This window comes from Natrix helvetica (genome assembly GCF_964273705.1).
Source record: "Natrix helvetica genome assembly, chromosome: 1".
Classification (NCBI taxonomy): Eukaryota; Metazoa; Chordata; class Lepidosauria; order Squamata; family Natricidae; genus Natrix; species Natrix helvetica.
This window is the reverse complement of record NC_138548.1, coordinates 589,224-602,508: the sequence shown is the minus strand read 5'-3', so window position 1 is coordinate 602,508 and position 13,285 is coordinate 589,224. Positions and strand designations below refer to the sequence as shown.

The following is a 13,285-nucleotide window of genomic DNA, read 5'->3' as shown; positions in this document are numbered from 1 at the left end:
TCAGGCGGGCAGAGCTCGGGGCGTTTCCGAGGGTTCTTCGGCTCCCCCCCCCCGGCTCAGCCCCCGAAAGCGGGGAGGGGGCGCGGCGTCCTTGGCGCTCTCGGGCTGCTCGGCTGGCGGAGGTTTCGCTGAGCGCCCCGGGAGCAGGTGGAGGCGGCGGGATAAGGGGGGGCGCCTTCTCCCCCAGAAGGCAAGCACCCCCTGCGCCCTTCTCCTCTCTGGGAGCCCGGCTCTCGCGGGCCAAGGCTGGGCCGGGCCGGAGGGGCCTCAGGGCGCCCAGGCTGCACAGCCAACTTCTCCCACCTTAGTGGACAAGGGTGGGAATCCTCCTTCCGGGCTCTGCCTCAGTGAGAAGGGCCGGAGCCCGAAGACCCTCTGCTCCGTCTCCCCTGAAGCCCCTTTGACCCCCTAAGCCTCCCCACTTACCTTCACTTTCTTCCCCCTAGGCTTTCATGTCAATTGGGGGGCCCTGGGAGTCGCCTGCAGAAGCCCAGAGGCCCACAACCCCACACCCCCCCACACTCTGACTAGACCCCCCCTGCCCCACCAATCCCATCTCTCCTCTGGGTCCCCCCCCCCCAGAGCTGGGGGCCCTTTTCCTTTGAGCAAAGATGAAATCGCCCAGAAAGTCATTTTGTCTCTTCAACCCACAATTTATTCTCAAAAACTGCTGCCAGGCACTGCGCAAGGTGGAACCCGGGCCGGTTCTCTGCCCCGAGGCTCAGGGGAAGAGCCCCCACCTGCCCCCCTTTTTCTGTTGGGGGCAGAGCAAGCACATTGGGGGGGGGGTTAAGGCATGAAGTCCCCCAAAGAGCCACTTTCAACCTGGGAAAGGAGCCCCAGGACGGACGGACGGACGGAGCAGCCCACAGGCAGGTTGACCCCACCCCACCAGGGGGGTCTCAGTCCCATAGGGAGGTTTCTCCAAGGGGGCTCCAGCACTCCCTAGAGGGCGGCTGACACCCCTGTCAAGGAGCCCCCTCCCCCCACCCAGCTGCTGGTTCTCCTCCTCGTCTTCTTCCTCCCCCCCCCTTCCCATCCTGAAGGGCTGCTCTGTCTGCCATCCGATGTCTGAAGCCCATGCTCCACGGCCAGGCTGGCCTTCGGGCCCCTTGTCAAAGGGCCACAGACGGCTCACTCTGGTCAGCGTCAAAGTCCTGGATCCGAGCCTTGAGGTGGGAGAGCTTCCTCCTGAGATAGTCACAGTAGGCCTTCTTCTCCAGGAAGGAGGGGTCCTGTGGGGGGGGGAGGGGGCAGAGGGAGAAGGAGGGGTCTTCAGGCATTTAATCGCCCTAATTTTAATCCATGGCTGGTAGTCCTTGACTTACGACCCCAATTGATCCCAAAATTTATGTTGCTGAGCGAGACGGCCGTTAAGAGCTTTGCCCCATTTTACAACCTTTCTTGCCACCGTTGTTCAGTGGATCGCTGCAGTTCTTCAGTTAGTCACCTTGGTCATTAAGTGAATCCAGCTTCCCTATTGCTAGTCAGAAGGTCGCAAAAGGGGATCGGGTGACCCAGGGAACGTTGCGACCGTCATAAGTATGAGTCGGTTGCCAAGCATCTGAATTCTGATCACGTGACCCCAGGGAGGCCGCAACGGTCGTAAGTGTGGAAAACGGTCATAACTCCCTTTTTTCAACACTGTTGCAGCTGAGAATGATGACTAAGCGACTGCCTGCATGGGCCTCCCCTTCTATCCCGTGGGAGGAAGGGCCTTTGCCATCTGCCCGGTGGCCGTGGGATGGGAGGCCCATGCAGTTCACAGAGGAAACCCAGCCTTGCGTGGCGAGGATGGCCCTGAGGGGGAGGGGGGGCACCTGGGAACAGACCCCCACCCCCCCACTCAGGGGGAGAACCCTTGGGGGATTTCCCTGGGGTGTGACCACCTGCATCCTCTTCCTTCCCCTTCCTTCCTTGGGAGCTCACCTCCCCTTCCCCCAGGCACAGCTCCTCCCCACCCACTTTGGAGGACCCCCACCCAGGGATTGCCTGATTTGTTTGTTTGTTTGTTGACAGGGCTGCCCCCCCTCCCCCCCGGTCCTCAACTAACAACCGGCCGTTTAGCAACCGTTAGAGCTGCAGCAACGTTGAAAGGGGGGGGGGCTGTGATTGCTTTTCGAACTCACCACTGTTGTAGGGGGGGGCTTGCATTTTCACACATTCGGGGTCTGCAGCCCCCCCTCCCCCCCAGACCCAAACAGGCCAGGAAGGAGGGCATTTGGCCCTGCCAAGACCTGCCGTGGGGAGGCAGAGGGGACGGAGGGCTGCCCCTGCAGGAGGGGATGAGGTGGACTCAGTGGGCCAGGGAGCTCCCCCACTGCCAAAGAGACCCCCTCCCATGAAACATCAGCCCCCCCCTTTACCTTCTTCTTGCCCTTGTAGGCCCTCCAGACGGCCGAGACACGGCTCTGCTCCTGCAGGAGAGAGAAAGGGGGGGTTGGTTCCTCCAGAGAAGCCCAGGGAGACCCTTCCCCACAACTGCAGACTCAGGGGGGGGGAGACAGGAATTGTCTTGGGGGTGCGTCCTCCAACCTCTTTGCTCTGCGGATGGGATGGCAATCGGGGCATCAGGGCATCCAGCTCCCGAAACCTCTGCCTCGTGGCCTGGATTTGGTGCAGGAGGGCCTGGTACTCCACATATTGGTCCTTGAAGATGGCCACGTACTTCTCGCGCTCGGCCGGACTCCTGATGGCCGGGTACCTCCTATGCGGAGGAGAGAACGGGCAGGGTCAACAGGGAAGCAGCCCCCGCTCTGGAGAGACTGAGAGCAGCCCTGCAAGGCTCCTGGGTCTTACAGAGTTCGGGGGAGGGGGGGACATCTCAGCTGCTGAAATGAACAAAAGTAAGGGCAAACCCCCCAAAAAAGTTTTTAAGAAGAGGTTGGATAACCATTTGTCTGAAGTGGTGAAGGGTTTCCTGTCTAAATGGGGCTGGACTAGAAGACCTCCAATATCCCTTCCAATTCTCTTATCCTGTCCTGAATTCTGTTCTGAATTCTGTTCCGTTCTATCATATCCTATTCCATCCTATCCTACCCTGAAACTTTCTCTCTCCGCTACTTACACAGTGTAATCGGGGAGGATGGGGGGCCTGGGGTGATGGCCCACCGGGATGGGGCTGTTGAGCACTTGTGGGCCTCCTTCCTCCTCGGAGAACAGGACGTGCCTGGAGCCCCGGCCAGCTGGACGTCCCTTGCCCGGAGGGATCCTGGGGTGCTGAGGAGGAGCCCCTGGCAGGAGAAGCGGCTTCAGCTGGGGGAGAGGGGGGGAAGAGACCAGGACACCCCCGTCAGGAGGAGAAGGCAGCCTGGGCCAGGCCTTTCCTCACCAGGGGTCACCTTTGCAGCTGAGGGGCCCCCTTTGTTCACGAGGAAAGGGGGGAGGCCCCAGTTCCTGGCAACTGACAGCCTGCCCCTCCTGCCCCTGATTGCACTGAATACCCTGGGAATTTTTTTAAACTGAATACTTTTATTTGGCCAAGTGTGATTAGACACACACGGAATAAAACATTCTCTGGCACAGAAGCCTCCAGGATACATGCAGAGGAGGAGAAGGAGGAGGAGGAGGAGGAAGAAGAATCCCGAGGGGAAGAGTTGAAACAGTTGATGTCCAGGATGTGAGGGGCCTGCAGGCGTCTTCTCAGCCCCCCTTCTGACCCTCACAATATGCCAGTCTCCCTCTGAGTGCGCAGTCTCTGTCCTGGGGGAGGGGGCGGGGCTGCTGCCCACTTTGGTCTCTTCCACCTTCCTGAAGATGCTGACCCCCAGGATTGCAACAGGGGCCCTGAGGCAGAGGGTCTCCCAGCCCCATCCATGCCCTCCATCCATGCCCTCCAGCAACCCTTTCGCTGACAACCCCACCCGTGGGGGTCTTACCGGGTGCAGCGTCCTACGGGCCGCTTCGTGCTGCCACATCTTGAGACAGACGAGGGAGCCCATCAGGTACAGCAAGGGGGCGAGGAAGAGGAAGGTCAGGGCGGCCACTTGCCCCCCTTCGACCCGGCACAGAGCCGTGAGGAGGGGGCCGTAGGCAAAGGCCGAGTAGCAGAGCCCACCCCGGTTGACGTCCTGGACGTAGGCGATGGCGGCCGCCAGGTAGAGCAGGAACATGGAGAGGTTGAGGGCGAACTCGGCGAGGGGCCACCAGTGGGAGTTGAGGAGGATGGCTCGGTAGTGCATGGTCACCCCCAGGGCCAGCAGGATGGCCGTCAGCAGCCAGACCAGGCTGGCCACCACCAGCACAAAGGGGGTCATGGGGACGTAGTAGCTGTAGTCCGTTCCGGCGAAGCTGTTGCCATAAAATTGGGACCACTGGTAGTCCTTCTGGACGTAGGCCGCGGTGCAAGCAAAGGCCATTCCACTCAAAATGAGCTCCAGCCCCCCGAGAAGCCTCAGGAGGCCCGGCCAGGACTTCAGGTAGCTGTACTTGCGGTCGTAAGCCTCCAGCTTCTCCTTGTACCCCGGGGCAGCTGGGGAGGCCCCTCCGTGGCTCGTGGCTCTCGTGGACTTCCCAGACTTGGAAGAGGTGGTGGCATCTGAGGAGGCTTCCTCACCATCTTCCCCATCCTTCCTCTCGCTACCGGTGGAACCATCTTCCCCAGCCAAGCTGGCTCTCTCGGGACCCTCCAGACCTGGATTCCCGGGTGGGGAGTTTGGGAAGGCTGAGGAGGGGGCCAAGGGAGGGGGGTCTTCTCGGGGGGCCCTCCCGAAAGCCTTCTTCCAGGACAGAGGGAAGAAGCGTTGGGTGGGCTCCAGAGGGGGAACCTCTGGGCCCCAAGGTCCACCAGGGAAGCCTGGCCGGTGGGGGGGACCAGGGGGCGAAGCGGCTGGAGAGTCGGACCAAGAGCTCCAGGCAGAGCACGGTATCCTTGGTGCCCCCGGAGGGAGAGGGCTGGAGGGGAGCCAGGGGTCTGCCCCCAGGCCCACCAGAGGCTGCCTCTCTGCCCCAGCCGGAAGGGGCTTCTCAGGGGTGGATCCACGCAGCAGCATCTGATCCCCGGAGGCATCGGGTGGGGAGGGGTCTCCTCCCTCACGTCCTGGTGGAGTCTTGTCTTCAGGAGGAGAAAGGTGGATCCCAGCAGGGAGATCTTCTCTTCAGCCCCATCGAGTGAAGAAAGAAGAGAGAGGAATGAGCCTTTGGGGCCTCCAGGAGGAGAAGGCCAAGAGCTTCCTAGATTGACTCTGAATGTGGGTTTTTAAAGGGGCTTTTACTAGGCGGACGCAGAGCTAAAGGATGGGATGATGATGATGATGCTCGGTTATAGGATGGGTAGGGCCTCCAGGCCCCCCTTGGTTGGAAAGGGGAGACTCTGCCCCCCAAGAGGGACCCCCACCCTCCCTCCTCCCTCCTCAGGGCAGAGGAGGGGAACCAAGGCAAGAGCAGAGCCAGTATAGGTGCCCTTGCCAGCCTATCTCTCCCCCCCCTGCCACTGCGGGGAGGGGGCCAAGGGGAGCCAGCACTGGACCTCCAGGCCCCCTTTCTGGGGTGACCTCTGCTTCCCAGACTCAGCCCTGTCCGAAGGCCCAGAGAGGGGAAGGCAGCTGGCAGTGCCAATCGTGCCCGTTATAAGACGGCGGGGAGCGCCCCCGCCCCTTCCCCAGCTCTGCCCCCGGCATCTCCCGATGGAGATCAGGCAAAGGCCGACTGCTGGCTGCCCAGAGTCCCTTCGTTTGCTCTGGGGTGGGGGTGGGGGGGTACTGAGAAAGGATATGGAAAGAGCTCCAGGAAGAGGCAGAGTGGAATCGGGCATTCTAGGGCTCCTCCTCTCCTGCCCGCCCAGCCTGTCCAGGGTGGGGTCCAGTCCCCTCTGTTGGAGCCCACTCCTCAGGGGAAGGATCCCACCGCTGGCTTTGCTCATCCACTGTGACGCCTACTCGCCTGACCTTTGACCCCTCTGCCAGCCCCCACTGCACAGCGGAAGCTCTCCAAGGAGGAAGTCAGAGAGGAGGAGGAGGAAGAAGAGGAGGAAGAGAAGGAGGAGGAAGAGGAGGAAAACAAAGAGGAAGAGGAGGGGAGAATGAGGAGGAAGACAAAAAGGAGGAAGAGGAGGGAAACCTTCCCAGCAAGACCGCCTCTGGCTGCCCCTTCTCAGTCCACCTCCAGATGTTTACTTTCATCCCCCACAGCTGGAGGGCCCCATCTTTGGAGCCTATCCGCCCCCCATGGCCCCCATACCTTCCGCCTGCTTGCAGTTCCCACTCCAGAGAGGGAGGAAGAGGAAGAGGGTGGTGAGATCAGGGCCACTTCAAAGGCCAGTGAGGAAGCGTGCAATTTCCTCCTCCCTTTGGTGTGTGTGTAGGGGGGGGAGAGGGCTCCGAGCTCTGGCAGCTTCGGCGCAACAAAAGATTTGGGCTCCAAGCGGGCATCTAATCATGGGGCTTCGCGGAGGTTAATGATTAACAGGAGGCTGGAGAAAAGCGCCAGGCCCAGAGCCCCTGAAGTCCCTGATTTCACTTCAGGACCAAGATGCCCATGGGGCACTGCCCAAGTGGTCTCCGTTGCAACAGCCACTTTGCAGGGGCCCATGGATCCATGTCCTGAAAGGGAAGGAAGAGGAGGAAGAGGAGGAGGACAGGCCTCCTCCCACCCTCTGACCCCCCCCCTTCTGAGTCCCATGGGGCAGGATGGGCTCCGTGTCCCGAGGGGGCTGAGGCCCCTTCAGAAGCTCCGGCCAAACGTTTTATCCCAGCCCCAGAGCTCATTTTCCACCTGGGGGGAGAAACTCTTAGGGGGTACCTGAATCCAAAGCCCCCTCCCCCAGCCACGGAAAGGCCCTGGGTGAACCGGGGGCCAGTCTTTGTGGGGGGTCTCTGCACAGCCTTCAGTTCGAATCCTGCTGCCTTGGCCAGGGGGAAAATGGGCCCCCAGGTGTGCTTGTGGGGCTGTGCGCAGAGTCCTCCTCACTGCAGCCTCTGTGGTTGAGAGGCAGCTTTTAAGGCTGGGGGAGAGGATGTAGATACAGATCATCCCACCAGGATCGGGCCCTCCCTGCAGCCCCCCCAGCGCCAAAGAGCTTCTGGAGACCCCCCTCCCCCCCAGGGGCTTTTCCTTGGGATCAGGTAAAGGCTCCCTTCAGGGATCCGATCTCCCACCAGTTAGATCAACAAAAGATCCTTTCTTTTGGCCCCCTCTGCCCCACTCCTTCCCGATGGCCCTGGCAGAGAAGGGAGGAAAGAGAGAGAGAGAGAGAGAGAGAGAGAGGGAGAGAGGAGGGAGGCAATCCACAGGGTTTCTTTCCTCTCCTAGAAAAAAAGGGTAAGGGAGCGCCCCCTCCCCCCTATCGGCCCACGGACCCAGGTCGGGCCGGAGGGAGAAGCGGCCAGGCAGCCGGTCTCGGGGGTCGTTGGCCCCGGGCAAGAAGGGGGCAAGCCGGGCAGGGTCTGGGCGGGCGGCCGCGGGGTCGCAGCGGAGCGTCCTCGCAGGAGCCCCCCTTGGCAAAGGGCCCGGACGCTCCTGGAGGGGGGGCGTGAGAAGCGGCCCCGCCGGTCAGGAGCAGCCTCGGGACAGCGGCGCGGGGAAGGGGCGGGGCGGGGCGGGCAGGCGAGCCTCTCCCCGGGGCCAGGCAGGCAAGACGTGGCCGGGTCTGCCGCAGCCTCGGGGGTCGGGCAGGGAAGCGGGACAGGCGGCTGAATCGGGCGCGGTTAGCCTCCCCGGCGGTGGAGGGCTTACCTGGGAGCTCCAAGCGGGCACAGCGGAGCCTATGTGGGTTGCCTACGTTGGTCGCTTGGCTGGCTCCTTCGAAGGGCATTTGCCCCACAAGCTTTCAAGATCCTTCGGCAACTACCCCCCCCCCCCACACACACACAGAGGAAAGCTACAAGGCCCACTTTCATAAATGGGGAAGGGAGGCACAAATCCACCCAGAGCCCCGGTGGGAGGGGGCCCCTCCACAGATCAACCCCCAAGACTCCAAAGACAGCCGCCAGAGACTTAAGGGCAGAAGAGCTAGGATTTCCCCCCCACCTGTTGGTGCCCTTTCCCCTTGGCGCCCGAGGGAAGTGCTTAAATCTGCTGGATGAGCCCAGTCTCTGGGCATGTGAAGCAGTGCAGAAAAGCACAGGCTCTTCGTGCTGACCCTGATTGAGAACTTGAACCCAGAACCGGCCCATTGCTGGGGGTCAAGGAAGAAAAACCAGCGAGCAGTTTATTTGCCTGCCTTTTTCCCCCCAAAGGTCTTTGCGGAAACCTTTCCAAATGGCTGACCACTCCCACCGAGGAAGCCCAGCGCCTGATAAGGAGTGAAACCTAGGGACCAGAAGTTTACAAAAAAACAAAAAAAAAGGAACCTTACTACTACTTTAAAAATCATTCTTAATGTGTTTGGGGTAAATTGCCATTGTAAGTAAAACCAAGCAATTAAAAGAAATAAAATTCTATGCTCAGAGTAAGGAAAAAGAAAACCACACCCACCTTTCAAGTCTTCCTTTCGAAAGGAAATCCTGTTCTGGAGCCTTAAAAGGGCTGGCGTAAAAAAACTAAAAACCAAAACTGACTCCCAAATCATAGATCAAAGTGCAAAATAAAATAGCGACTTTCGGTGCTCCAGAGCTACAACTAAATCAGAAAGTCCAAGAAGGGAGGAGGCTGTTCCGCTTATTGCCCGTTGTTTTCACCATCAGACACCGGGTTCATACTACCACATGTGGTGGACTTGCACTGAAGCTAAAAGATACTGGACTAAAATCCACATGTGGTTGGAGAAAATGATACACAAACACATAGACCTCAAACCAGAGATCTGTTTACTGGGAATTATACCAGAAATTTACAACAAAGACTTAAAATATTTGATTCTAAATGTTTTAACAGCAGCTAGAATCGTATTTGCAAAAAACTGGAAAAACGAAATGATACCAAAACAAGAAGAAATTATTCGAAAGACAATGGAGTCTGCTGAAATGAGCAAATTGACATTTGAAATTAGAGAACAAGAAGACGAGCAATTTTATAAGATATGGGATTTGTTTTATCAGTGCCTGGAAAAAAGAACCTGGACACGAAAAATGTTTCATTTATGTTTTAATTGAAGGAGAAAAGTGAGAATACAATAATGTTGTTAAATAGACTAATAATGATACAATGTTTTAATTGAAGGAGAAAAGCAAAAATATAATAATCTTGTTAGACTAACAATAATACAATGAAACACTGACATATATATGAATAATTTAGAATTTTTTGTTATAAAATGAAGGATAAAGATAATAAATGAACCGATGTACATTTGATAGAAGATTGGTAATATAATATATAACTCTAAGTGCATACCATAAAGATATCCTGTTGAAAGCAGTGAAAGATATACAAACATAAACACTTGGTAAATTCTTTTATACTGTAAAAATATTTAAAATGAGACAATGATTGCATAAAGGTATGTTGTTGTTAAGCAGACAATCAAGAATGTAAGAGAATTAAGCTTATTGAAAAGAAAGAAATATTAATCGTAATTGAACATATGCTGCACAATGAAAGTGAGGTTTTTGGCTGTATTGGATGGAAAAACTGGGATTGTATATGTAATTGAAAATACGGGTGCAAAAGCACTTGTAACCAAACGACATGCTGTATGTAATGGATGAATTTTTTTTTTAATGTAATCTTTTATGTTTAAAAATAAAAAAAACGTGGATAAAAAAAAGTGTGGTTTTTTTCAGTGCCAATTGCAACCTTGAGTTCAGGACTGCCTGTGTATGAATCAACTCTATATAATTTCCATATCGTAATAATTTATATATATATATATACATATACATTATATATATATACATATACATTATATATATATATATATATATATATATATATATATATATATATATATATATATATATATATATATATATATATATATATATAAAACATAAAAGATAACATAAAAAAATTCTCATCCATTACATACGTTTGGTTACAAGCTTTTATGCATCCATATTTTCAATTACGTATACAGTCACAGATTTTCCATCTAATATAACTAGGTACCTCACTTTCATTGTACATCATATATTCAATTACAGTTAATATTTCTTTCCTTTCAGCGAACCTAATTCCCTTGAATCCTTGATTGTCTATCTAATTATTGTATTATTGTATTATTGTATTGTATTATTAATAACAATATACCTTTATGTAATCACTCATCTCATTCTGATTATTTTTACAGTGTAAAAGAATTTACCAATTGTTTATGTTTATACATCACTACTTTCGATTATGCATAATCCCGACAATCATCCATCAAGCATGGTTATGTTCATTGTTGTCCTTGTACATCATATATTCAAGCACAAATGTTATTCCTTCGTTTTTAAACAGTATTCTAAATACTCACTTCATAAATATTTCCTTATTAAACTATTTATCAACAGCAAAATATCTTTATAATATACATCACTACTTAGAGTTATGCATAATAGCACCAATCATCTATTAAATGTACATAGATTCATTATTATCCTTATCCTTCATTTTAAAACAAAATATTCTATTCAATTCATATGTACATCGGTCTTTCATTGTATCATTATTAATCTATTTAACAACATAATTGTATTATCACTTATCTCCTTCAATTAAAACATAAATAAAACATTTTTCATTTCCAGGTTTTTTTTGTCCAGCCACTGATAAAACAAATCCCATATCTTAAAATACAATACAATAGCAGAGTTGGAAGGGACCTTGGAGGTCTTCTAGTCCAACCCCCTGCCTAGGCAGGAAACCCTATACCGTTTCAGACAGATGGCTATCCAACATCTTTTTAAAGACTTCCAGTGTTGGAGCATTCACAACTTCTGGAGGCAAGCTGTTCCACTGATTAATTGTTCTAACTGTCAGGAAGTTTCTCCTCAGTTCTAAGTTGCTTCTCTCCTTGATTAGTTTCCACCCATTGCTTCTTGTTCTACCCTCAGGTGCCTTGGAGAATAGTTTGACTCCCTCTTCTTTGAGGCAACCCCTGAAATATTGGAACACTGCTATCATGTCTCCCCTAGTCCTTCTTTCTCTTAAGCTAAACATACCCAGTTCCTGCAACCGTTCTTCATATGTTTCATCCTCCAGTCCCCTCATCCTCTTTGTTGCTCTTCTCTGCACTCTTTCTAGAGTCTCCACATCTTTTCTACCTCGTGGTGACCAAAACTGAATGCAGTATTCCAAGTGTGGCCTTATAAAGTGGTATTAACACCACGTGATCTTGATTCTATCCCTCTGTTGATGCAGCCTAGAACTGTGTTGGCTTTTTTGGCAGCTGCTGCACATGGCTGGCTCATATTTAAATGGTTGTTCACTAGGACTCCAAGATCCCTCCCACCGTTACTACCATTGAGCAAGGTACCACCTATACTGTACCTGTGCATTTTGTTTTTGTTGCCTAAATGTAGAACCTGACTCTTTTCACCCTTGAATTTCATTTTATTAGATAGTGCCCAATGTTCAAGTTTGTCAAGATCCTTCTGTATCTTAAGCCTGCCTTCTGGAGTGTTGGCTATTGGCTATTGCTCATCTTCTTGTTCTCTATTTCAAATGTCAATTTACTCATTTCAGCACACTTCATTATACAATAATACAATAACAGAGTTGGAAGGGACCTTGGAGGTCTTCTAGTCCAACCGGAACTAGAAGGCAGGAAACCCTATACCGTTTCAGACAGATGGCTGTCCAGCATCTTCTTAAAGACTTCCAGTGTTGGGGCATTCACAACTTCTGGAGGCAACTTCTGTTCCATTGATTAATTATTCTAACTGTCAGGAAATTTCTCCTTAGTTCTAGGTTACTTCTCTCCTTGATTAGTTTCCACCCATTGCTTCTTGTTCTACCTTCAGGTGCCTTGGAAAATAGTTTGACTCCCTCTTCTTTGGGGCAGCCCCTGAGATATTGGAACACTGCTATCATGTCTCCCCTAGTCCTTCTTTCTCTTAAGCTAGACATACCCAGTTCCTGCAACCATTTTTCATATGTTTTAGTCTCCAGTCCCCTAATCCTCTTTGTTGCTCTTCTCTGCTCTCTTTCTAGAGTCTCCACATCTTTTTTACATTGTGGCGACCAGAACTGAATGCCGGATTCCAAGTGTGGCCTTACCAAGGCATTATAAAGTGGTATTAACCCTTCACGTGATCTTGATTCTATCCCTGTTGATGCAGCCTAGAACTGTGTTGGCTTTTTTGGCAGCTGCTGCCCACGGCTGGCTCCTATTTAAATTATTGTCCACTAGGACTCCAAGATCCCTCTCACAATTACTACTGTTGAGCAAGGTACCACCTATACTGTACCTGTGCATTTCGTTTTTGTTGCCTAAATGTAGAACCTTACTCTTTTTTATATTTTTTACCTTTATCTTTTTTATCTTTCGAATAACTTCCTCCTGTTTTGGTATTGTGTCATTTTTCCAATTTTTTGCAAATACGATTCTAGGTGCTGTTAAAACATTTACAATCAAATATTTCAAGTCTTTATTGTAAATTTCTGGTATGATTCCCAATAAAAAAATATCTGGTTTAAGGTCTATGTGTTTGTGTATCATTTTCTCCAACCACATGTGAATCTTAGTCCAGTATCTTTTAGCTTCAGTGCAAGTCCACCACATGTGGTAATATGAGCCCGGTGTCTGATGACATTTCCAACACTTTTCTGATTTATTCTTGGACATTCTTGCAATTCTTGTTGGGGGTAGATGCCACCTGTAAAACATCTTATACAACTTTTCTCTATATGTAGTTGACATTGTCATTTTATAATTTTGGGACCACAATTTCTGCCATTTCTCTAAATCTATCCCATGCCCAAAAATTTTCCCCCAAGCTATCATAGTTTCTTTCACTTGTTCCTCTTGTAATTTAGCCTCTAATAAATATCCATATAGTTTTTAAATTACTTTTTCATCAGTACATGTTAAAATTTTGTCTAGCTCAATCATTTTGTTATAAAGACCTTCTGATTTTCTATCTTCATTATATCTGCACATATGAATACCAATTCATTTCTATTCCTTCTTGTTTCAACTCTTGGATAGATTTGACTTCATCCTCTGTATTCAATATTTCAACATATCTGTTTGTTCCTTTTTATATATTATTGGATATGAAAATGCTTCAATGGTTGATATCCAGGCTGGAGTTTTTAAGTAGTGTAATTTTTTAACCTTTTCCCAGTTTAATAGCAAAGCCTCCCTTATATAGTGTCTTCTAAAATAACCACGTGCTTTAGTTCCCTTATACCATAAAAAAGCATGCCATCCCAACAATAAAACATGGCCCTCTACATCCAATAATCTGGAATTTTTTAGTGT

At 51.1% G+C, this 13,285-nt stretch overlaps 1 protein-coding gene and 1 long non-coding RNA gene across 3 annotated transcripts; both read right to left on the bottom strand.

Moving 5' to 3' along the window:
* Nucleotides 1-644: 644 nt before the first annotated feature.
* Nucleotides 645-5,054, bottom strand: OCEL1 (occludin/ELL domain containing 1). Its single transcript, XM_081937976.1, has 5 exons — nucleotides 3,879-5,054; nucleotides 3,068-3,255; nucleotides 2,536-2,707; nucleotides 2,367-2,417; nucleotides 645-1,235 (listed from the first exon to the last, which is right to left on the bottom strand). The coding sequence occupies exons 1-5, from the start codon at nucleotides 4,989-4,991 to the stop codon at nucleotides 1,116-1,118; spliced, it is 1,644 nt and encodes a 547-aa protein (XP_081794102.1). The 5' UTR covers nucleotides 4,992-5,054; the 3' UTR covers nucleotides 645-1,115.
* Nucleotides 5,055-5,057: 3 nt separating this feature from the next.
* On the bottom strand, nucleotides 5,058-8,446 carry LOC309384425. 2 transcript variants are annotated; one of them, XR_014174056.1, is made up of 3 exons: nucleotides 8,413-8,446; nucleotides 7,672-7,782; nucleotides 5,058-5,094 (listed from the first exon to the last, which is right to left on the bottom strand). It is a non-coding gene; the product is annotated as an uncharacterized lncRNA (long non-coding RNA). The 2 variants fall into 2 exon arrangements; XR_014174057.1 differs by lacking the exon at nucleotides 8,413-8,446 and adding an exon at nucleotides 7,966-8,311.
* Between the last annotated feature and the right edge of the window lie 4,839 nt (nucleotides 8,447-13,285).